Here is a 26500-nt window from a genome sequence, read left to right as displayed (position 1 = left end):
CCTGTTGGCCTGGACTTCCTGGTCAGAGGTCTGGTCAGCAGCCATCTTTGCGTAGTCAATGTCTAAATGCACGCATCACCGGCTCAGAAGAGGCAGGCCGCCATGGCATTGCAATTACCAGCAACATGTCTGATGTCTGTGGTGAACTCCGAGACATAAGCGAGGCGCCTCTGCTGGCGGTTGGACCAAGGCTCAGCGACCTTGGGGCTTGTGGTTGAAAAACGGTGTGAATGGGCGGGCTTCCAGCAGGAAAGGGGAATGGTGTAGAGCAAGGTAGAGTTTGAGGAGCACGCCGTCAAAAGCACAATGTTTTCCCTGTTGTTGGGCGGAGCTGTCGGCTGAAAAATGCGAGTGGTTGCCAGACACCATCGAGCAGCTAATGGTTGACGGTGCCGACTGCGTTATGTGATGCGTTGGTCGTGAGGGCGGTGGGCGCGCCGAGGCACGGATGGGCCAGCATGGTCGCGTTCGTCCCTTTAGCGTCTGAGAACGCCTTGAGCATCTCCTACAACCAGGCAACAGCATCCTCAGCAGCTTTACCTTAAAGGGCCTTGTACAGAGGCAACATGAGGTCAGCGGCACGGGCGACGACCCTGCCGTATTAGAAGACCATTCCTAGAGAGCCCTGGTCCTGCGGTGCTGAGGGAAATCTGCCACAGCGACCACCTTCAAAGGCATTGGCGTAGCTCCGTCCCTGGGGATGTGATGCCCCAGAAAGTCGATGGATGACCGCTTGAACTGGCACTTGGCTGGGGTCACAATGAGAGTGTGCTTGTTGAGGCGTTCAAAAGGGAAACAACGGTGGGACAGACTCTCCCTCCTGCTGGCGATGAGGATGTAGTCCTGGTAGACGAACAGGATGTTGAGGTCCCTCAGGATGGAATCCATTATACGCCTGTGCACTGAACAGGTACTTGGTTATTGTCATAGTATCATTATAACTATAACGCGTACGATGGTGACGTCACATGCAGGAGGTAGCTATACCTGTTTACGGCAGAGACACGCGTGTAAGTAAAGTGACACTCTATCCAACTCTATCTGTTTGGACATTCCCTGATTTATTACAGTGATAGCCCTGGACCAGGTCGACCTTGGAGAACACAACCTGTCCAGCCAGCCGGGCGGCAAAATCCTGGATATTTGGGACTGGATACTGGTCTGGAATGGTGGAGTCTTTGAGAAGGCAGTAATCGCCACACAGCCAATAGCAGCCGTCTGAGTATGGCACCACGTGCAGGGGACAAGCCCAAGGGCTGTTTGACCATTCCTATGCACTTCCTGAACTTGGCCTTTGCAGTGGCATGTTTGCTGCGTCGAGTCGCCAGGTGTGGGTCGGGAACGGAGGGCCTGTTGTGGGAATGTGGTGTTCACCCCTTGTTTTGTCACAGGAGTGGAAAACATGGCACGGCGAGGTCAGGGAACTCCCCACGCAGGCGGGAAAACCCGTCGGACACTGTGAGTGCGCTGGACGATGCTGTTGTGGAGAACGCAATGAGGACGCAGGGTAGGAATCCAAAATCCTTGCCGTGGATGAGGCGGTGGTTCTATACATCCACCAGGCCTATGGCACAAAGGAAGTCTGCACCGAGCAGGGGCCTCACCATTGCCCATGATGAAATCCAAGGAGAACCGTCTGCCCAAAGGTCTGGATCTTTCTGCCGTTGGCAGCCTCCAGTGACAGCCCCTGTCATCCTCCCCGGATATCGATCTGCGAGGTGGGCTGAACGCTCACTTGGGCACCCTATCGCAAAGAAAACACTGTCCAGACAGGGTATTGAAAAGGATGCTGCTGGAATGGCCGGCCCTCACGGCTGCTAGTGAAACCGGCCCAATGTTCCCCGACACGCTGAAGCTGCATGGTGGGCAGCACCTCCGCCCTTCACCCCCAACTGGCCGTGGTTAAACACAGCCATGGGGATCCATGCTGAGGGCTGCGGCCGCTGTGGCCTTTGGTAGGAAGTGAGGCTATCCAAAGGCACAACCGAAAGTGGAGAGCGGCATGGGCGCAGATCCACCCCTAGTGGCGGAGTGAGACCACCTCTCTAGCCAATGCCCAGAGGTCTAGAACAGCTGTGCTTGCCAAGGCTAACCTGACCGATGCTGGCAGTTGTTGAAGGAAGAGCTCTTTGAAAAGAAAACAAGGCTTATGCTTGCCCACCAGCGCCAACATGTGGTCAATTAATCCCGTTGGCTTCGACTCACCGAGTCCTGGCAATGACAGCAACTGACGGTCACGGTCTGACTAGTCCAGACGCAATGTAGTGACGTTTCTCAGATTTTCCTGGTTCCAATAAACATCACTGGTGACTGACTGCAGAATATAATCTGGCAATGCATATAATTTCCAGAAGTTTGTTGAGTTTGCAAAAAGGTCTTGTGAGTTTATTTGGTATAACAATAAAACAAAGAATACTGACTTCTAATATTTAAAACAAACAAAAAGCAGGAAGTGGGCTAAGCCATTGTAGAAAAACGTTTTGCTGTGTAATCAGCCACACCTGACACTCTGCCCTGGCTCCATTATATGCACAAAGGCACTGAAGAGAGGTCGCCAAAGACATTCATAATACACATAATTAATAAAAGGAAGAATATGGCTCCTACACCCAATGTCTCCAGGAGGCTTTCAATGTTCCGTATTTGTTTTCCTCAGTGGGATCCTTCAATAAACATATGACGCCAACCGCTGTGAAACTGCCCAGCGCAACGATGACATAGTAGTATTTGTCTCATCTGTGATGATGGGCAAACCAAGCAGTGGAATACTGCTCCAAAAACAAAACATTACCACTGTGACATTTGAAGCCTCCATTTTTTTATTATTAATCCTCTTCGTCCCAGGTGGGACAGAAGGCCTCGACAATCTGCCTCCATCGGGACCTGTCTTGCGCTGCATGCTGTGCGTTGCCCCATGTAAGGTTCATCTCCTTCAGCTCAACGGTCACAGTTCGTCGCCAGGTTGTTTTTGGTCGACCTTGACTCCTTTTCCCAGTTGGGGTCCATCTCAGTGCGACCTTTGGGATACGATCCTTCTCCATCCTGAGTACATGTCCCAGCCATCGTAATCTGCAACGTTTGATTTCCGACACAACAGGAGTGCACTTGGTCTTCCTGTGCAGTTCTTTGTTGGAGATCTTCTCATGCCAGAAGATGCGGCAGATTTTCCGGAGACATTTATTGTGGAAGGCATCGATCCTTTTCATGTCGTGCGTTGTCACTCGCCAGCATTCTGAGCTGTACAACAGCACAGATTTCACATTGATGTTATACAGTTGGATCTTTGTTTTGAGGCTGTACTGCTTTGACTTCCATATAGGATGAAGCCTTGCAAAAGCACCGTGGGCCTTCCCTAGCCTTGCTCTGATGTCCTTTGATGTTGAGTTGTCTTTGCTGACAAGGCTTCCCAGGTAGGTGAACTCTTCAACATTGTTGAGGGTTTCTTCATTCACTGTGATTGGTGCATCTGGAGTGGCATTTATGCACATAATTTGTGTTTTGGAGGTGTTTGTTTTGCATACCGGTTAAGTCTGTCAGTCTTCTCCTGCAGGTGAGTGTATTCAGAGGAGAGAACAGCAAGGTCATCGGCAAAGTCTAGGTCTTCGAGTTGGGAGAACAAAGTCCACTGAATGCCCCTGGGTTTATCGGCCGTTGTCTTCCTCATTACCCAGTCGATGGCCATCAGGAAGAGAATGGGAGACATGGTGAACCCCTGTCGCACACCTGACTCTACGGTGAACCAGTCTGATGGTATTCCATTGACAATGACACTGCACTCGAAGCGGCGATAGAACAGCCCCATTAGTGTGACCATTTTTGGAGGAATTCCATATGCTCTCACAATCTTCCATAGGGTGCCGCGGTGAAGGCTGTTCAAGGCTTTCTGGAAGTCTATGAAGTTGATGTGCAGTGGGGCGTTCCATTCTACACACTGTTCGATTATGTTCTTCAGAGCAAAGATCTGATCTGTCCAGCCCCTCTCTCTCCTAAAACCAGCCTGCTCCTGTCTCAGGTTTTGGTCGACAACAGACTCAATTCTGCCGAGTAGAATCCTACAAAAGACTTTCGATGGTATCGGCAGCAGCGTGATCCCCTCCAGTTGTCACAGTTTTGGAGGTTGCCTTTCTTGGGCAGTTTGACAATGAGGCCCTTGTCCCAGTCATCAGGTATTGTTTCCTTATCCCAGATGTTTCTGAAGAGTTCTGTGACCTTAGTAGAAGTGGTAAGGTCTGCTTTCAGCACCTCGGCATGGATGGCGTCTATGCCAGCGGCTTTCCCACCCTTCATGGCTTGGATGGCACACTTTACCTCTTCATGAGTTGGGGGACTGGTGTCGATGATATGTGCATCCTCTGCTGGTGGAGGGTTAGCAGGATCGTCTGGCTCGGGACAGTTGAGTACCTCACGAAAATGTTGTACCCATCTCGCGGTTTGTTCTTGTTCTGTCCTGAGGATGTTACCATCCTTGTCTTTGACAGGAGTCGCCTGGCTGGTGTATTTGCCACTGAGTTTCTTGGTGATGTTGTAGACCGTACTCATCTCGCCCCTTATAGCAGCTTGCTCTGCTTTTTCTGCTAAGTCCTCTATGAAGGTCCTTTTGTCACTTCTGGCACTCTTCTTCACCTGACTTTCTTTGTCTTTGTAGGCTTTTTGAGCCCGCTCTAGGAGCCTGGGTGATTTGGCGCACAACATCTTGGCCTTAAGTTGTTTTCGTTCCTCTATTTTCTGCCAGGCGCCAGGAGTTAACCATTCCTTGTTGTTTTTCTTTCTGTAGCCAAGGACCTTAGTGGCTGCCTCTACATAGACCGTTTTGATGGACTCCCACTTGTTGTTAATATCTGGGTCAGGGTCTTCTGTATGATCGGCAAAGGCACTGAGGCGTTTTCTCAGCTCTATTCCGAAATCTCTGGTAGTGTTAGGGCATTTCAGCTTTGCTACGTCAAGGTGTTGTCTGTGTTTGCTCTTCTTTGCCACTTTCCTTAACTTCAGCTTAACTACGGCATTTAGTAGGTAGTGGTCGCTGTTCACATCGGCTCCGCGGCAAGCTCGAACATCATGGAGAGACCTGCGCCACTTTCCAATGATCAGGTTGTGGTCTATCTGGTTGATTGTGGAACCATCAGCGGCTTCCATGTGAGCTTGTGTATGGATTTGTGTGAGTTTGATGATTATTGGGTTAAGTTAACCACGCCTTTCGGTGTTAAGTGAAATTTGGACGATTTGGAGCCACTGGTGGCCATGTTGATTTGTCAATCGACTTCATCTTACTTGAGCAGTTAAAACTTTGGTCCCCAACAGCCACTAAGTTGGTCCCGCTCAAATCAAACATTCCGTCTGTGAACTGTGGTGACTTTAGTTACAGGCCACGCCCATTTCGATGCCACACCCTAATTGAAAATATGTGGATTTCATCTTGTTCAGAATTTTATGCTGAATAATTTTCGTATTGGATTGAAGATCATAGGAGTCCATTTTTAGGTTGATATAAGCATTAAGTATTTACGCGTTTTAAACCACATCCTTTTTTTTTTGGCTCCTGGGTGCTTCTTTATTGTAAAGACTTCCCTTTATGTCAGATTAAAGACAGTGGTCCTTAGATGATGTGTTTTAGAGGAATTTCGTGTTTTTCGACAAATTCAAGATGGCTGTAAATCTTTTCAAAGAAGTCATACGTTCTTGAGGCAGATTTGTTCATCATGAGGATAGGCATGTGTGGTCAACGTTTCATTGCTGTTAGTCAAATAGGTTACGAGATGCTTGATCAAAGTTTGCATTTTTGGACTATTACTACAGCGCCACCTTTGGGCCAATCAGTGTAATATTTATTCTCTGTTAATCTTGAGTCAGCATCTACAGCTGTATAAAGTTTCATAAATAGTGTGCGAATGGTTTAGGCTGTGAGAGTCAAACGTTGCGGAATAATAATAATAAAAATATGAATAATAACAATAGGTTGCCTCGCACCTTGTGCTAGGCCCCCTAATAACTGCAACAAACGTAATTATATACAAAAACAAGAGCAATCAAAACAAAACACTTGGCACGACAGTATATGATTGCAAAATTAAGAATATAATTTAAAGCTTCATTTATAATAATTGAAGAAGTCTAAAGTTTTTGCCTTCTAGCTTCAAGGTTTTGGGTTTAATACCCTCCTGTCCATGAAGTTGACCTGTAGGCATTATTGAGCAAGAAGCCCCAAGAAGCCCTACCGGCTCCTTATATCTGAATATTTGAAATATTTCTAAAAATGCATCTGTTGAATAATAGCAGTTAATAGATTTGGTTTCTAGGTTAATTGTGGACATTGTCTACGTCCAGATGTAAATCAGCCTTGATTTTTGTTACACCCGAACTGAAAACTCTAGTACGATGACCTCCTATTAGGGTGGGGTATTAAAGCCTGTGTTTTGAGGGGCATAAGCGTGGGTGCAGTGTGCTTCTACCTTGACAGAGGCCGTCGTCGCTGCACCTCCTGCAGTCTGGGGGGCACGGCAGGCAGTGGACCTCCTGGGCATAGAAGCCACGGGGACAGTGGCCCAGGCAGGAGTGGTCGAACAGAAGGTACTGAGCAGCACAGCTCAGACAGTGGGAGGCGTTCAGCATGCAAGAGGTGCACTCTGGAGCACAGGGATGGCACTGCTGCTCCAACAAAAAACCCCTGCATGGAGCAGATGGAGGAGGGCCGGAGAGGGAAAGGGGGAGGACGTTGAGGAGAAGGGGAGGTGGAGGAGGTTGAGGAGATGGAGAGTGGAAGTAGGAGGAAGAGTAGGGTAGAAGGAAAGGGGGAGGACAGGGAGGAGAAGAGCAGGGGCAGGAGAAGAAAGAAAAAAGTATTAATCCCCATCTCCTTTATGTGTATCTCTATGATTAGTTTTTATATTTTCGTTTTTTTATTTTTTTATTACTTAATTAGTTTGTCATGCTGGACCACACACCTGTCACAGTTGTTCACACATTGCCCATCCTGCAGGTAGAGCCCAGCGGATCCATTGTAGCATCGGACACAGCTCAGGGAGTCCAGACACATCTCACACCCAGGCAGGCAGCTCTGGCAGTGGCCGGACGTCTGGTTAGCGAACCAAGATGATGGGCACCGGAAGACGCAGGACTGCTGGCCAGTCAGAAAACGACCTGAGCCCCCAGAGGATCGGTTGGTATGAAAGGGAAAGCACGAAAGGTGTGCTACTTGATATGTTTTTTCCCATTGCAGAGAGAAGTCGTATTCTGTATGTAGAACACTATTTTTAAGTGTTATTCTGCCACATCCTCAATTCACCTCTTTATGAATATGTTTCACTTCCAATGAGGCATAGCAGAGGAGGCTACAGCCTTTCACTCACTTCTATATAGAATCTGGAATTTTTTAAGTAAGTAACGACTGGTTGTTGTGTTCTACTCTCTCGAAAAGATCGAGGCATAAGAGGATCCTAAACCACTTGCACAATTGCAGTTCAAATTCATTTTGACGGACTAACCTGTTAGTCTGTCAAAATGACTTAACACTTTGATTTTCTTTTAGATTTTTTTTAAAATTGTAGTTCCTTACCTGGTGGACAGGTGTGGCAGTCTTTCTTCCCTTGTCCAGAGCACGTCTTACAGGAGGGATGGCACCCCTCACAAACACCCTGGTCTGCTTTCACACAAACGGAAATAAGAACCACACAGGAAGAAAAAACCACAGACAAACAGGAAGTACAAACAACAACCAAACAGGAAGCACAAACCATACACAAACCCGAAGAACAAACCACAGCCTAGCAAGAAAAAACAACCAAATCCAAAGTACAGCAGTTCACTATCGCACTAGATTGTTGTGACACAAATACACACAATATACAATGTATACAATATTGTTACCACAAGCTCCGGTGTCTGTTCTATACCATTTTTGAACTGCTTCTCGGGACATAGCGCCCATGTCTGCTGCTCCAGACAGGTGCCGGCTGTCAGCGTGAGGCCGTCCTCACACAGGTCACAGTCGGTGTACTGCGGTCCTCCACAGGTGCGGCAGGACACATGGCATGGCTCACACTCATGTTCTGTGGCATCCATGAAGAAGCCATTCTTACAATAGTCCACGCAATCACCGTCTAGGCCAGAGGAAAAGCATGCAGTAGCACACACATAAATATATAATACATATGTTTTCAAACAAACTGAACACTTAATTATGTTAAGTAATAGGTATATACATTTTTAGCTTTGGCCTCAAAGCTCAGGTAGCAAATATATTTATGAAGCTTTTTTCTCATATTTGCTGAAATTCTCTTTACATTCCTTCTGCATCATTAAATGAAATTCACTGACTAATTTAAATCCGGTATCTGTTGCTGTCGATTGCCTTTTATAAGCCTCTCCAAATTTAACTCAGCCCGAATTAAATAATTGGATGGTCTACCTGTCTGTCTACTTACCTGCCTGTCTGTCTAGGCTGCATGAGCACACTCTGTCATTCACTCATTGTGCATGACAGTGTCTTCCACAAGGCACAACTGTTCCAAAGCTACTGAGCTAGTCATGTGTTTTGGGGTAAGGTTTGGAGGGAGGCCTAAAAGGAGGGCTGAGTATTTTCTTTATTTCTTCCAAAATCAAGCTTAATATGGCTTTTTTTTTTAAATTGCCTGCCATAGCTTTAATGACCACTTTCAATGTGTGCCCACTGTAGCAGGTATTATACCAGCATTCTGACAACTGTTATCAGGGTATTCAGTCTTAAGTGGGCTTTTGTGAACAGACAGCAGTTGTGATGCTTCACTAATGAACCGTATACCGAGGATGAAGAAGCCTTCTTCACACCAGTAGCACTGGCTCTTGTCACAGTTGATGCAGTGCTGATCCTCACAAGGATGACACACCATTGAGTCCTCCACACTGAAGGATCGCTCTGGACAGAACCGGTAGCAGTCAGACCCCCACCTGACAGAGAGAGAGAGAGAGAGAGAGAGACCATTAGCAGATGAATAATGCCAGTAAGGATGAAAGAAATCAAATATTTTCAAACTGGTGTGGAAACACATCAAATAACAGTTCCATAGAACACATAAACACCCATTCAAAGCAATCGGATCAGAATCCCTTTGTAGGATATTCAAGAGTTAAGAAATATCTATGAGCAAAAGAAGACATTTGGTTCAAACCAACACATATGTAGACTTATGCCTCAGAGAGTTTCAGTGTTCAACTTACTTGTAGTACTCGTCTTCACAGCTCATACAAAGTGTTGCTGGGTTCCCATCTTTGTCTGCGGTAAAATTAGACGTTTCATATGTTTCATGGATCATGGATGCTGCATATAATAGAATATATATCCTAACCGTATTTGTAAATGTTAAATTGTCTCTCTTTTGCTGTCTGTGTGTGTGTATGTGTGTGTGTGTGTGTGTGTGTGTGTGTGAGAGAGAGTGTGTGTTTGAGTGAGTGAGAGAGAGAGGGGGTATGTGTTTGTGTCTGTTTAGTATTAAGATATACCAGAAGATGGCGATGTAGTTACACATTCAAGTTAGTGAGCGGTCATGACATCACCCCAAGTACAAATGACTGCTTACCCATGAGGAAATTAAAAGATGAAGAATTTTTGGTGACTTTCTTCATTGGAGTGTTGCGTCCTATGTGTGTGTGTGTGTGTGTGTGTGTGTGTGTGTGTGTATGCAGTGAACTGCATTGTGAGTTCATCAAAATTCTTGTTATTTACTGTTCATGTTTTCTGTTATTAGACCACATAGAAATTATACAGGCATCAATAAATAAACTGTTTGTTTGTGTGCCTAGAGAGCATAAATGTAAAGTAATTAATAAATCCTGTCAATCAAGGTCGATTTAAAGAGAGAGACATATACATTTATACAAAGAGGGAGACAATAGATAGATAGAATAGCTAACACCTAACCTTGTACGGGGTCATCCCTATGTTCCCCGGGTGCAAAGGGTTAGGGTCAGGTTTAGGGTCAGGTTTAGGGTTAGGGTTAGGGTGAGGGTTAACCCTAAACCTAACCCTAACCATAACCAATCGGAGGAGAGACATTCTAACCGATCACAGGCGAATCAGAGGCGAAAAAGGCGGTACTTGCTCCTGCCATCCTACGAAAAAAAGATTTGCTCACAGGGTCCTATGTTCCCCGGTCACATACAAAGCGGGGAACATAGGACCCGGGGAACATGGATACGCTCCCCCTTGTACAGCGAACACCCCTAAAATAGCTATCCATGCTAACTCAGCTATATACGCTAACACTGCTTACACAGCTCACACTTCTAACACGGCTAACATTGCTAACATCGCTTACACCACTCATGACTCACAAAGGGAACACTGCTTATACAGCAAACACAGCTTACTATGCTAACACCACTTACACAGCTAACACTGCTAACAGAGCTAACACGGCCAACACAGCAAACACAGCTAAAGCAGAAAACACAGCTAACACAGCTCACACTGCTAACACAGCTCACACAGATAAAACTGCTTAACATTGCTAACACAGCTAGCACCACTCACATCAAATACGCAGATAACATTGCTTAAACAGCTAACACAGCAAAGATTGTTAACACAGTGAACTATGCTAACCCCCCTTATACAGCTAACACTTCCAACGCTGCTAATGCAGCTAGCACGGCAACCATAGCTAACACACTAAGGGTGTTTGCTACAGCTACACAGTTATTACAGCATTGCATGCTCTTATTTTGTTTTAGCTGTGGAAGCTATTAGAGAGAAAGAGAGAAAGCGATACTATGCAAAAGCATTGGTAGGAGGGTAAGGAGATCTGTGTCCTATGGCTAGAAAGAAGAGTGAATAGTGACCGAATAAATATGACCTGTGCATTCAAAATTGCCATTTACATTTACATTTAGAGCATTTAGCAGACGCTTTTATCCAAAGCGGGGTAAGGTGGGAGGCTATTTAAAGTCTAGTCGAGCTCTGAACAAGTGAGTCTTGAGTCTCTTGTGATGCTGGTGAGGTGCGACTCTGCTGTCCTGACATCGGAAGAGAGATGGCAAGATGAAGATGATATATATATATATATATATATATATATTTTTTTTTTTTTTCTTTTTCTTTCTTTTGCATGGATGGGATAGATTGTAACTTTTGTATCCAAAAATGGATAGGCTGAATGCCGTTGGACAGCATGCCAGTAGTGGAACACAGATCTTCCCTAATCATTTGATTATATGAGTGGTGGACAACTAAGACCATCTCTGTTTTTTATTATGACTTTACCACACAATAATGAATAACGCCCTAAAAAGTTAATGTAAATGTACGGTAATTAAATGTAAAGATTCTTCTCTTGACACACATTATAGTGTGTTTGTGTGTGCGCGCTCATGGGTGTGCAATTTTATTCATCACAAAGCAAACACTGAGGCAGTGAAAAACACGTGACTCTGATGCATATCAGCCACTACATGCACATTGCTAATAGGTCTATACCCTTGGAACTCTATGGTTCCCATGGTTACCTAATTTGCCAGTTGCTTAGGTGGCCATCTTGTATTGAAGTTGGATTCCAATATTTCTCTGTATCTCATTCTCATTCCTTAGATAGAGTGCTTGTTAGTGTCAAGTGTAGTGATGTAAGATGAGAGAAGATAGAATATTTATTCATATTGGTCATATTTATTCATAGTTGGTCTTATTTATTCATTTCTGCTGTGAAGTGTTGTCACAGCGACAGTCCAGTAAGCGGTTTGTATTCAAGTTGGGGGTATAGATATGAACAGGTATTCAGTAGTCAAAGAGGCAGTTAGCTAGTGTGTGTGTATCTTTACATTTGTGTGAGTGTTTGTGTGGTGTGTGTCAGACTTACTATGTTGGCATTTCTTACAGCCCTCCTCGCAGGGTTGGCAGTCATCAGTCTTTGGATCTGCTACCTCACCTAGAGGATGCCACCATGTCCTCTCCCCGTCTGCACACAGCAGTGGGAGGCAGCGGCCGTCTCGGCTGCTGAGTCCCGGCCTGCAGCGGAGGCAGAACTCCAGGGCCGCGCACACAGCGCAGTCCGCAGTGCATGGCTCACAGTGGCCCCCTGATGCGTGGAAGGTCCCCTTGGGACATGAGGCGCGGCACTCTCCCCGTAGGAGGTAGCGCTGCATGCCAAACCTATCTACAACACACACAAACACACACACACTGTGACCTTAAAGGCCCTGATACAGCTCAAAATCTAAACAGGCAATCTCCACAGGGTACAATACAGTTATTGCACTGCGTTGGCTGTTTATTGAACGACGCCCCTGAGAGACTTGCACACAGTGCAGCGATGAAAGCCCAATGCGGTGCCATGGTTTGGTAAAACCTGGCCATTGGTTCTGTGCAAAAACAGTTTCAATTTCCTATTAAGTATAACGGAGCCTTCGAGGATTTGGATGGTAAAAGGCTATTTGTTGATATTGTCTATGTCGAAATCATGTTAAACTCGCCCTCTCACGGTGTACACGCGTAAAAATAGGATCCGAAATGTGACATTTGGCAAGCCATTGACAATGTTTGTTTGGAAAAACAAACATTGTCAGTGGCAGCTCCCATAGTTGTACCTTAGTTTTGTCGAACATAAGTTAGTAATATAAACTCCCCTGGCGAGGTTGTTTTCTCAAATGTGGATACAAACAACCAAATCCTTAATGTTTATTCCGTGTTTAGACACCACTGCGCAAGCTCACAGGCTTAAGAGACTGAGGCGTGTAGTTAGAATTCTGAGTGAGGATTGTGGCTGCGTTATTGGCAGTCTGATAAAAAGCGCAGAGCAACATTTCAACAAGTAGCGACGGTAAGTGTCAGAGCATTGTTGTGTGTGTGTGTCCAGCCTAGTATATAACTCAGAGATTGAGAAGCTCTTTCCAGTGTTATTGTTATGTCTCATTGAGTTTGAGACAAACTCACAGAGCCACATTTTGACCAACCAAACCTCCTGCTTAATTGAGTGTCAATTAACCAGATTCATTTTTCGTCATATCAAAAAAGCAGGGGAAGGAATATTGTGGGAAGGAATATTCCCGGCAGGAAATCCTTTACACCACTTACATCTTTATCTCATTTAGTTGGAGGCTAACTTCAAGAGTTTCCATTCCAAACTAGATCCGTCCAGGTCACGTTAAGACTGAATAAGATCGGTTAAATACAATAAATACCAATACAGTACAATACGATTTACCATACAATACTAACTACTAATTTCTCCTTTGGCACTATAAAACAATTGCCACATTATGTTTATTAAATGTGGTGTTCATCAAATACTCCACCTTTTTCACAACTGGTGCAGTTGAAAAGACTGTCTTCATTACATTCATGGCAGGTGTGGTGGCAGAGTTTGCACTGCCTATCCATGGCATAGTACCCCCTCCTGCAAAAGAATTCACAGCGCCCATCGTCGAAAAACCTGCAGGGAAGTCAATTTTCTTCATCAAATTCAAAGGCCTCATCACAAACAACAAGCGCAGTGAGCAACACAAGACCATAGAACATATAGAATACAGGAGACTAACACATGTGGCTCCCACATTCTTGTATTAATCTTGATGATTATGGCTTACAGCTAAGGAAAAAACAAAATTAAATTAGAATATTATATAAGACCAGTAAAAAATACTTTTTTAATACGGAAATGTCGGCCTTATGAAAAGTATGTTCTTGTATATGCACTCAGTACTTGGTTGGGGCTCATTTTGCATGAATTACTGCATGAATACGGACTGGCACAGAGTCGATCAGCTTGTTGCCCTGGTGAGGTGTTATGGAAGCCCAGGTTTGCTTCGATAGCGTCCTTCAGTTCGTCTACATTGTTGGGGATTCGCGTCTTACATCTTCCTCTTGACATTACTCAATACATTTTCTATGGGGTTCAGGTCAGGCGAGTTTTCTGGCCAATCAATCACAGTAATCCTATGGTCATTAAACCAGGTATTGTTTTTTTTCCAGCAGGTGCCAAGTCCTGCTAGAAAATTAAATCAGCATCTCCTGAAAGCATTTCAGCAGAAGAAAGCATGAAGTGCTCTTAAACATCCTGGTAGACGGCTGCGTTGACTTGGACTTGATAAAACACAGTGGACCAACACCAAAAGATGACATGGCTAACCAAGTCATCATTGACTGACTTCAAACTGGACCTCAAGCAACTTGGATACTGTGCCTCTCCATTCATCCTTTAGACTCTGGAAGCTTGATTTCCAAATGAAATGAGCGACAGACCAGTTCTCTTAGCCGAGGTTACACACTTCAGACGTTGTCTCTGGTTCAGGAGTGGCTTGATATGAGGAATGTGACAGTTGCAGTAGCCCATGTCCTGGATACGTCTGTGCGTGGTGGCTCTTCATGCACTGACACCAGCCTCAGTCCATTCCTTGTGAAGCTCAAGCACATTTTTTAATGGCCTTTGTTAGACAATTACCTCCGGGCAGCAGTTATCCCTGTTGCTTGTGCACCTTTTCTATCGTACTCTATTCTCCTTCCACTCAACTTCCTATGAATATGCTTGGATACAGCTCTCTGTGAACAGACAGCTTCTTTAGCGATGACCTTTTGAGGCTTAAACCTTACATACACTGCCGGCGAGCGTGTGTCAAAACACTGATTCCAGCCTGATTCGCCCCTAGGCCGCCCCTATTATTTGTACAACCCCCACACCGGCGGTGGCATGACGCGCGTCAGAGCTCGTCGGCCCGTAGGCCCTTCGCACCACTGTCCTATTGCCAAGCGTCGCCGCCCCTGAAAAGGCGCTTGTTTAAAGCTGAAAGCGTGTCAATGACGCTGTGGCACCGGTATGTTTTACGCTTTAGCCTCCTTGTGGAGGGTGTCAATGAGGTTCTGCACAACTTTAAGGTCAATAGTCATCCCCATGATTGTGAAGCCTACTGAACCAGACTGAGAGACCATTTGAAGGCTCAGGAACCCTTTTCAGGTGTTTTTGAGCTGATAAGAGTGTGACAAAGCTGGTTCTGTTATCTGCAATTCCAATACTTCTTCACATCTAAATGAAGTGTCAAAGAGCATTTATAAAGGCATCTTTATCCATCGATGATGCTACTTTGATGTGGATGATTAGCATTTGAATAGATCTCCATGCTTCTTCACTGTACTCCTTCCTCGCTTAACTTTGAAGGGTCCACAAAATCAACTCCAACAGGAGTGAATGGAGGTTCATCTGGAGAAACTCTGTCCCGAGGTGAATCCGCCATCTGCTGGTGCCCTGGAGCTGCATGCAGTCGCCAAAAGACAATACAATAGGACAGGATTTTCCTTCTAGCTACACTAGCACCAGGGATCCAATATCCTTGACACAGGCTAGATAGCATGTGGTTACTACCACCATGTCCCACCTCCTGGTGTATATGCTGAACAATGTCAGCAATTTGAAGATCTTCCCCAATGTGGCAGGATGTTTAAACGCTTCAGGCATAGCTGATCTACTGAGACGTCTTGCAACTCTCAGAACGCCATCTTCGAGTACTGGATTGAGGTTATAGATGTGGCTATTCCTTTTCACACTTTCGCCCTTTTGCAGGTTCTTGAATTCATCTGGAAACCTCTCCCTTTGAAAAAAGCGTATAATCTCCATCCCTCAATTGAAAGAGAACCACAGACAGTCTGAGCCTTGATACACTGCATCTCTTTCATCTCCCTTTCCTGTGGGTCCTTAACATAACCAGACTGAGATAGAGTTACACTGAATTTCTTCTGAAACCAAACATCTTTAAACCAACCATCTTCTTCAGATGGACCAAAGGGGAGAATTGATTGATTATGCGGGTTACTGCATCCAGCGTTCACCATCAAACTCATCCTGACCTCAGGGTCATCTGGGGAGATTCTTCCAGAGCCATCAGCGTGTAAATACCACTCCTCTTCAGCCCCAATGAGAAACTGATGTCCAGACTCAGTTTCAGAATCTGGTCATGACTCCCATCAGTGTGCTGGTCAGATCTGGCCCCTGTTGGAGCTGTGCATCCAACGCTTTTCCCTGGAATGTAACTCCACAGTGGAATACGACCCTCATCTGTCTCTTTGGATGGTATACACCATGCTGTGGTATATACCATACCTTACTGTCACTGGGTTTTAGACCCTCAGCTGACACCTGCTCTGCATAGCCTTTGGAGATGATGTAATTCATGAGAGCAGTGTAGTCAGCGTGAAATTAAGCATCTTTATCAAACCTCTTGAAGCTCAGAGCACGCTGTTCTGCAACTCTCCCTTTGTTTGGCATACGTACATCCCTTATCCTTAAGGTTAATCAATAGTGTAATGGCCGTCCCCCAACTTAGTAGACTTTGTGAAAAACTCCATGAAGTGACAGTCCTTTCTTGACAACCCCATCTGCCCATCCTTATTGCATTCAGGGAGTCAGACTTTAGTTCAACTGTGGCCATCTTTGAAGGTCCTTCTGTCGAGGAATGTTTAATTCGTAAACTGGCATGCTTTTCTGTGTGTAAATATCAGGCAGCTCACAAAACCAATAACTAATCTACTAAACCAGCCACTTCCAAATCAGAATATGTGGCTTCCAACGACTTTCTCATGACCCGTAGTCCGAAGGAGAACACCTGTCCTTCTATTATTCTATTCTCCTTTGGCTTGTATTGAATCAGATAATTTCTCTTTTGGGTGAAAAGAAAAAGAAACAGACTAAGACAAGCCACCTTTCCCTGTGGCCAGGACTGCGGCCAAGCTGCACATACCTGGACCAGTTCCAGCTTGCTTCATGGCACAGCGGCTGTTTTGCCGGGAGGTGGCCGTCAAACCCGCTCTGGTGTTGTAGTGGACAGAGGTGCTGGTGCTGTCGACCTTGTTCCAGTGAGCAGCGAGACCTTCAGGCCCTGACCAGGGCACTGGAGAGGCACTTCGGGCAGTGGAATTCTGAGCCAGCAGCAGCTAGCTGGTCGCTGCCACCAGGAGCAGGAGAGCCAGCGTCCAGCTTTACACCCAACGCGGACCACTCAGACCTGGCTCTCCATATGATCCTGCAAGGGCTTGTGCCGGAGCAGCCCTGGAGGAAGTGGAGCCCTCACCCGACCCTGCCAGCAGCTGTCCACTGCTTCCCGACCACACGTCCGGCGAGCGGAGGAAGTTCTGGATGGAGGTTTGCCAGGCCTGGGCTGGACCGGCCGACCGCTGCTGCCATCGGTATGGAGAGCCTGACCACCTGGCCTGTGACTGCCCCGTGCCCAGACCCCGAGACAGAGTCCTGCGGCGGAGTGGTCAAATGAGAAGACCACCACTCCAGCCTTTCCATGGTCGGGGCGCTGATTGGTTGACTGGGCCGCATCGGGGGTCTTTTTCTGGACTGCACCCCCATGGTGCGTCCTGCCTTGCTCCCAGGGGCATGGACTCCTACCAGCGTCCGGCTGACAATGACGGGAGAAGAGACCGGGATATGGAGAGGAAGCGGCTGGTCTTCCGAGTGGGTAACCCGGAGGTGGTGCACGAATTTTGGATTGCCTCCATCCAGGACCCATTAATCATCGGCCTAGACCTGCTGACACGGTTGGATGCCCAGGTGGACGTGGCTGGGCCAGTCATCACCCATCACCCTTGGCGCAGAGACCATGGTGCTCCAGTCCTGATGACCGAGGAGCACCCTGAAGACCGAGGAGACCCCTGATGACCGAGGAGCACCCTAACGACCAGGAGCAGGCTGACGACCAAGGAGCAGCCTGACGACCAGGAGCAGCCTGACGACCTGGGAGCAATTTGGTGACATCTGCACCAAGGAGGGTTGGGTCTCACCTGGAGTCAGGGCAGCTGATGCAGTTGTCGCTCCCCGGGCCCCCGCACCGCTCACAGCTGACATCACACGGGTGACACTTCCCGCTGTGACTCAGGTACTGCCCTGCGGACGACACGGTCAAACATGACCCGACCACAAGGCTTTTTCAAGAATGGTAAGTATGTACCATTATTAATTTTTAACCAACAGATTATGGGTATTCATCTTTGTACAAAGAACCAGACTTAAAAGAGAACATGCAGCATTGGGGATAAAAGAATAAGCTTGAAACAAACTAGGAAAAGTTGCAAATACAATCTCAGCATCCCACCACCCCCTTTGTGTTGCACCTGTGTGTGTGTGTGTGTCTGTGTGTGTGTGTTTCCAGGCTGCTGCGAGGTAGTCCGTGGGTTTCGGTGAGGAGCCGGATTGTTTCCTACCAGACAAAGGCACCTCTTTGTATATAGACACACAACAGGCAGATGCTTTCCATTCAGATATATTCTGCAGCAGCAGCTGAAAGACCACAATGAGCACCAATCACTCACTCTCCCATGCATCTCACTCTCCGGTTACTTCCTCTTTCCAAATAAAACACTTTTAACATACATGCATGCATAGAGTCCCCCTGTAACTCATTATATCTAGCTTTATTTGCACACATTTTTCGGCCCTCCAGCACTGACTGAATCTTAAAAAAAGGAAATTTAAAAAAGCCTTTTATGCATTAGAATCTTTTTAAAACAATAAGTGTGTTTTTAATACACACACACATTCTCAGAGGACCAAGTTATTTTGTTGTCTGGACCTTTCCCAGCTAGAGGTATGGAAGACAGCAGAGCCAACTCTAGACCCAAGGGACTCTTCTTCCTCCTCCGTAACACTAACCTGACCTTGTGGAGCCCCACGTCTACTCTGTCTAGGATGGGGGGTCTTGTTCCATGGAATTCCACACAGATTTGAAGGCCAGTTAAAGGAATCACACTACCAATGGTCAACAAATATAGAGTAGGACTACAAAATGAACCCTGCAAGATGTTCCTGTGTGAAGGCCAATAGAGAAGTATATAAACTGTGCTCTTCATTTTCCCATAGCCTATTGTTCTGACATACATAACTTATCTTATTTCCCCGTCTTAAGTCAACCATTTCAGTAAAAAGACATTTTTAAAGTTTCTTTGCAGAATGTTTTTCATAAAGAAAAGGGATTACACATTATTACAAATACTGTCAAATACTTACATTTAAAATACAGTACCCTGTCAAATACTTACATTTAGAAGACCAAAGATAAAATTAATTGTTGGCTGCTTCTTGCTTCTAGCAAGATAAACATTAATTGGCAGCCATTCTACATGGCAAAGACATTTTTGTATACTTTGTACTACTAATAATTCCTAGTTGCAATGCATGTTCATATTTTCATTAGATAGCATTTAAAGGCTACTTCCCTATATGAAGTATTGTGGTAATCCATGAAGTACTGGAGGATCCAGCAGGTTGGCACACAGATCATAACAGGCATCAGATGGATAAACAGTGAATGGAAACTGTAGGTCTCATCTTTCGCTCAATATAATATAGACATGGTCGAAACAAAGAAAAACCAAACCAAACAAAAACATGAATAGATTAAACATTTTAATGAGAACACTTAAGTAGAAAAAAAAAAGATTTTCAAAACTAGGCCTTTGAGTAACATTAATAATGCATTGTCACAGATATATCAAAGATACACAATAAAAAAACAGCTTTTATAGGGTGCCTCGTGTGCGTGTCTGCAACCATGCATGCCATCTAAATTCAACCCGAGTCATCTTAAACAATGACCAAACAATAAGGTTTTGTTAACCAAAGAAAAGGGTAATTCACAATTCTTTATTACAAACCACCGACAACCATGGATAATGGACAGTACAACAATTCATTTAATACTGGAATAGCTCCGGCTGCAGGTGAGGAAACCCACACACAGAAAATACAGCCTTTATTATTACATTTTTTTTAAACCATCACTTTTGTGTCCACAAAAAAGTGTTTGCGTTCTATCTGGTTAGGTTCGGACAAGAGAATTGGGTCACGTCGGCTATTGCAGTCTTGCATGAAAGCAACATGTTGCATTTTAAACAAAACAAATGCCTCTTTGTTGAGGTGTGTGTGTGTATGTGTATGAGTGTCATCTACACCACGGATTTGTGTTGCAGCAGGTTTGCGTTTCATTTACTCCCCGAGACAAACATGCTTCAATATTAGAATTGTGAGCAAATCCACTCAGTGAATTTAATTTGAAGTAAATTAAACCCGGCAGATACACAGCGTGGAGAGCTGATATGTTTCTATTCTGCCATCACTCAATGACAGTTACCATCAGCTGAGAAGTAATTTTAGATAGTTGCCTTTCTATTGCGAACACTGCAACAGCATAGGACTGCATTTAAGTGGATAGGCAATGAAAGGAAATGGACTCGGGGCTTTTGAATTTAGGAAACAAGGGAGATTGTAGTTAAAATTATATGATAGTGAGATGAGGGAATGCCTTTTAAAGTCTTACCTACTGCAGTCTTCCCTTATACAAAATGAACAACATGGTGGCCCTTATGTGATGAAGGGGGAACAATGGATAAGATGCATCTGTATATCAAGGGCCCAAAAACTTGAGGATCACAATTCATATTAATTAAAAATACTAATACAAGAGATAAATATTCAAGCACTGCTTCAATGATTTTTATGTACCAGATTTATGGGCATTGAAAAATGGGTGTCCTGGCATCTATTGTAACACACACACACACACACACACACACACACACACACACACACACACACACACACACACACACACACACACACACACACACACACACACACACACACACACACACACACACAGGCTTTATTAAGATGCGTACATGTGCAGTGAAAGTGTGTGCTTCAGCCAAGACGGACATTATTTTCACATTATTAAATGTTGCTTTTTTCTATCCTGTCATTTATTTACAGACAGCCATTCAGGGCTGTACCAAAATGTAGTGTCCATCATGTCTCTACAGCTTGTTATTCTGTCAGAGAGACAGAGGTGTATGAGGGTGACCGTGGACACTGTGCTGTTGAGCTACCCTACAGTGTAGGGTTGTTACCCTACATTGGCAACAACAACAAACAGAAAAAAAGAAGTTAACATTATTTTGGCATCGATGCTTTGGTCACAAAATACCGACACTTGTATTCGTTAGCTTTTTGTTTTCACTTGTATTTTTTTTTGTGTGTGTTTGTTCTTGAAGCCTTGCCAGTCATTGGCCATGACATCCCAGTACAGAAAGAAAAACAGAAAACAAACTAAAGGTAGGTTGGTTGTAGTCCGGCGCCTCTGATGCAGTCCCTTGATGAGGCACAGGTTTCTTATAAATTATGTGACTGTGAATGAGTGGTCGGGGCCAGCTCAGCAGAGGGCGAGGCTGTGATGGAGAGCGTACCCTGCGTTAATGCCCCATCTACCCCCCCCTTGCCCAGGCAGGACGTCCTATTAGCCCTTTTGCGAGCAAGTCCTACAGCACAGCTGCTGCAGGACCTTTCTCTGGCACAGATTGTTCTTCTTTACCAGAACGCAGAAACTGCCCTCCGCCCAAGATTCTTCATTTGCTTTCCACAGACAAGGAAGGAGAGATACAAAAGGAGGAGGGAGGTACACACACAAACACACACACACACACACACCGACAAACACACACACACACACACACACACACAGGAGTAACAGACGGAGCCAAATGATTGGTCAGGAATAGAGGCCAGGTGAAGGATGTTCACGGGAGGGAGAGATTGTAGTCCAGTAGAATAATTGGATCCGAGTTGGAGAGAATAAACAGATTTTGGAGGGAAAAAGGAAGAGAGAGAACAAACATCACACAATTAGCAAATGATCAATTTTATAAAACCACACAAATGTCTTTTCTCTCTCAAAGTGAGCCACAGTCAGGAGTTTGGGGGCAGTAATTGGATCTTTCTTTGCAGTTGTGAAGCACATCGTTGAGCAGCCTGGAGCTGATGCATATGTTACAAAGAGTGATTGCTTCAATTGTCACCCACATCTTTCCATGGTTGGTAAGGAGACATGGGGTTCACTTTGAGGGATTGAGAGATCATAATCTTTAAATCTGAGCTTTGATGATTAAAAAAAAAAGATTTATCGCACATGACATCACAAGCTGGTGATGCATGCAAGTAAAACGACCATAAAGGATTGTCAAAGAGTAAGCGTCATGCTTTGCCATCATCTTAAATAAGGGTACTCCTTTATAAGCAACTTCTAATTCAGAAACCTGCCATATCAACTCCATTTCCACAAATTAAATACAGAAAAAGTGGCCGTAATTATTTTGGTTAACATTCTCCATTGGTCCAAAGACGACCTCTGACCTAGATGGACTAGCTCTTATTTTCTTCCTTGTTTTTCATTGCAGAAACTGACTATGTTGCAGACGTGTATGATGCACTAATGTCCTATACTAAAAAATAGCGAGGGCAGCCTTCCCCATTAAATACCAATAAAAATCACCAGGAAAAGTTGCACCCGAACCGACCATTTTAACAACTCAGGTAGTGAGGTAGACAGGTGCCATGCATTAGAGACAGGGGTGATGCATGCAATAGGGAAAAGGAGAAGCAAGACATCAGTGGAACACACAAACCGTGGACAGTGAAAAGGGTTAGCAAGCTAGTATAGTTAAGGAGAGAATAAACAAGCAAACAATAACCCAGGTCAAACTATAAAAGACACAAAGATGGTCGTCAACATTAAAGGAAAGTAAAGAAAAATTTAGTTCAGATAACCAATCGGGTGTGTGCTTACACAGAGAGTAAGTTTTACACAAGTATAACACAATCCAAACAGGAGGCAACAAAACCCCTAAAGAATGGTCAAATAGGGCAGAAAAACCGCTCCCAGCAACATGGTTAGTGAGCAGCACAGGGCAGGGTTAGTGGACAACACAGTGCAGGGTTAGTGGACAGCTGGGACCAGCGAGACGTGGCTGAACCCAACAGATCCACGGCTGCTTTAACCTTTACAACCAATAAATCTATCCTCTCTGTGGCTGTAGCTCTGTGTCTGTGTGTGTGTAAATATACGCAAAGCAGTTGTCTGCTGAAGCAGTGTACTAAATGAGTGTAAAGCTAGAGGAACAGTGGTAGGACGTAACGGCGTATCAAAGGGGAGGGAAGTGACAGAACTCACCATCTTTGCAGATGGTGCTGACCAAGCAGACTCCGCCCTCGAAGGTGTAGCCACTAACACAGGTGGTGCAGTTCCGCTCGCCTGGCCCCGCACACTCATAGCAGCTATGGTCACACCTGTCGGGGGGAGGGGAGGGGGGGTCATTATATGACGTGTTCAATTTTGCAAACTTCACCTTGGACGTTTTGAAAACCCCCATAATTCCTTCTTGTGTCTCAAAGGGAAACGTTCAGAAATTCTGCTGGCTCTTTGGGTTCATCTTCCTTGGAGTGTTAATTTAATCTTTAATTAAATTGTGTGGAAAGGCTCCATTTTATTTATCAAGTATTTACTATGAAATGTTTAATTGTTTAAAGGAATACTTCACAGATACAGAACCGGCATTCTATTATTATAAAATCGCTATTATAATGTAAGCGATTTTATTCCCTCAGTCAAACCCAGTCTTCCCTTGGCCCAGCTGTCCTCCGTAAATTTCTACTGACCTGGTCAGTAGAACTTTGCTTGCCTGCTAGAAGGGCCGAGGACTACAAACCACTGGTTCCGCAAATTTGTAAGCCCACCAATAAGGAATGAGGGGGGTGGGAGCTTGCGTACGAGATGTAAACACAATGTCCGCCATGTTTATTCACCGCTTAGCTAGAGAACTAGATCGACACAAACCTCCGACCATGGCAGAAGCAAATTTGCAATGGGAAACAGCCAAAGTGGAGACCAGTGTATTTGTTCTCGGCCATGGTGGAGAAGGAATTGGGGCAAGAAACGGTGGCTTTGAAGTCCAGATTGAACTGCAACTTCAGATTGATGTGAAAGGACCTGAGACGTTGGAAAACCCGACGCAGTCATTTATTCATAATATCATCTCAAACGACTGCGTCGGGTTCTCCGACGTCTCGGGTTCTTCCTCTTCCACATCAATCTGAAGTAGACCGAACTACGACGCGAAGGAGAAAGGGATTGTTGCCCGCGATTGTCTTCTGCCGGAGCCCCGCTGCCCGTGCTGAGGCACCACCGCCTCGGCAGCGGGCAGCGCCTTGACAGCGGGGCTACGGCAGGAGACAATCGCGGGCAACAATCCCTTTCTCCTCCATGTCGCGGTTTGCGGTTCCACATCAGCCTGAAGTTGCAGTTCAATCTGGACTTCAGAGAGTCAAAGCCAACGTTTCTTCCCCCAATTCCTTCTCCACCATGGCCAAGAATCAATACACAGCTCTTATTTTGCAAACCCGCACCCGCCCATACCAGAGTATTACATTACGCACCTGACAAGACCCGCTATAAATTGAGACCGACGCCCGACCTGCACCCGAAGGAATATTAGACACATTAGATGGAACGCCGGGGAATTACACTATCTGGTGTTTGGAGTGGTGCTTATGATTGCTGTGCAAATAAAGCACATCATCCACTGTGGACGGTTTTAGTTTACTCCTCTGCTCCTGAATAACATCTCCAGCACCAGAGAAGTCTCGCTCGCAATCGCATAACCCGCGACCGAACCGCGCTGTCCAGGCGTACATCCCGACCAGCACCCAACCGCACACAGCTTTTGGCCGTGATATTATATATATGTTTTGTGCCATTTCCTGAAATAATTTATTACCAATAGCTTTTTATTACCATGTGTTCATATAGGTGTCTAGTAACACCTCCCAATTTATCCACGGCCAAATCCTCTGGGAATCGCCTTGAGAGCCAATCAAAGTTAGGTTGACCAGAGGGCCTGGGTAAAAATAGTGGAAAAAAAGTTCCAGCAAAAGTGCCTTTTGAGATGGCTAACTAGGGGGTTTTAGGGGTGCTGAATCTATCCCAGTCATTAGTTTGAGTAAAAAATGACTCCAAATCCATCAAAAATGTTTTTATTGAACAATTGCAAATCAAAACTTGCGTTATCAGTTGACATTTTAGCAAACCTCATCCAACCCCCCTGCATCTCCCTCACTATTACTATCATCTGGCTGGTTGATTTTCTGGCAAGAGTTACCGTGACAGTTCCAACAAGCAGAAATACATTTGACTCCTTGATTTTTACAGCAGCATCTGAGAGAGCCACAGTCACCTGCACAGTTGCAGCTGACTAACTTCAGAATGTAGTCCGGTGCAATGGGATCTGTTGTAGGGACGGGTGCATAACCTTGTTTTCCTTGTTTCCATCCATATTCAAAGACATCCAGTGATGGACTTTGTAGCAGTAGCCAATCTCTGGTATGGAGATATGCCCACAGAGAGTGCTGTGCTGCAGCTCCTGTAGTTGGAGGCAGTTTCTCAGGCTTGATACTCCCAGCTGCGGCCCGCTTGCTGAATATATCAAATCTTAAGTCTTCCAAATCTTCAGATGGATTTCCGCAGAATATGATCTTGAACAGTTCACAGCCAGCTTTGATGATGTCACTTTTCTTGACTCTGATGTCACTGAATACATCCATGGCTCGCTCTGATTTGTCATTCCCAGAGAAGCTATGTAGGAATATAAGGTATCTACGGTACCTCTCCGGGAGTGCCTCTCGAATCTTTCCGACATCATAAGATGTATCTTTAGATGTCGTGAGGAAGACCGGGTGGTTTGCCGCATTATGGACCAGCATAACCAGGACGTCTGTATCCTCAGCCCTCACCTCAACAAAGGACTCTATTGCCTCATTTTGTGCTGCAGACACGATGAAGGTGTCAGCATCATCAGAGCATAGTTGAACACTGATCCTACCTCTTTGCAAGGTCTCAGCAAGGAGCAGAATGAGCTGGGCCTTGTTGTTCTTGTTGTCAAGAAACTTTTCACGTGGAACGATTTTTTAAGTCTGGACGAATCTGAATCTCACAGCATGCATTCTTTGTTCGTCTCAGGTGGTCATGGTCCTTGGTGGAGCTACCATATCCATCAAAGACCACAGTGATCTGGAGGTGCTGGCTACCCATGGACATCACAAACCGGAGGTAGCTCTCAGCGATGTCCTTCCACGTGAGGTTAGCCTCCCATTTGACGCTGTGCAGGAGCCAACCTCCATCAACCACCAGGCTTGTGCAGGTTTTGTTTTCAACAGGCTCCACAAATGCCTTCAGGAACTTTGCTAGGGCAGCTTTGTCTCGTTTCGCAACTTCTGATTCTTGTCAAATAAAGATATTGACGTTGGCGTCAACTCAAAGCCTAAAGCTCCTTTGGTCTTGACTTCACGCTCACTAATTATGATGAGGGGGTTGAAGACCTTGAGTGAGTCAGTGATTAGCTTCTCTCCATTGATTTTAGGAGCAGATCTGAGGCTTGCCAATGACTTGACCTTGTGCTTAGTTTCCATTGTATCCAGAACAGTTTTCCCATCCATCTTGGCCTGTATGGCTCTACCAACCTCCTCTGCCTGATCAGCATTGACTGAGTCCCCGGGAGTGTTGCTGAACCCTGTCGAGAAAGATACCAGGGTCTGCCTGTCCCGTCTGGAATCAAAGGGGTTGACTTCCTCCAACCATCCAACTATGGCATTAACAGAATCATTGTCTTTCTCCATCTGGTCTCTTGTGAGGTCTGTGTGGATATGTACCCCACGTTTGTTCATTACTC

The 26500-nt window shown here is 45.4% G+C and overlaps 1 protein-coding gene across 1 annotated transcript in view; it reads right to left on the bottom strand.

Annotated features, from left to right (window-relative positions):
• Positions 1-26500, bottom strand: part of LOC307077753 (proprotein convertase subtilisin/kexin type 5-like) — a gene marked incomplete at its 3' end in the record, with an annotated part of 123938 nt that overhangs the window by 11749 nt on the left and 85689 nt on the right. The window contains exons 20-29 of the mRNA XM_079739220.1: positions 22951-23066; positions 17735-17837; positions 13255-13391; positions 11820-12116; positions 9190-9244; positions 8774-8919; positions 7876-8093; positions 7550-7628; positions 6939-7134; positions 6447-6661 (exon numbers count right to left, since the gene is read on the bottom strand). Of these exons, the coding sequence (XP_079595346.1) occupies positions 6447-6661; positions 6939-7134; positions 7550-7628; positions 7876-8093; positions 8774-8919; positions 9190-9244; positions 11820-12116; positions 13255-13391; positions 17735-17837; positions 22951-23066 (1562 nt within the window). The remainder of the gene's footprint in view (positions 1-6446; positions 6662-6938; positions 7135-7549; positions 7629-7875; positions 8094-8773; positions 8920-9189; positions 9245-11819; positions 12117-13254; positions 13392-17734; positions 17838-22950; positions 23067-26500) is intronic.

Source organism: Pollachius pollachius (genome assembly GCF_949987615.1).
Source record: "Pollachius pollachius genome assembly, chromosome: 1".
Lineage (NCBI taxonomy): Eukaryota > Metazoa > Chordata > Actinopteri > Gadiformes > Gadidae > Pollachius > Pollachius pollachius.
The sequence above is the reverse complement of the archived record's forward strand: the minus strand, read 5'-3'. Positions and strand labels throughout refer to the sequence as shown.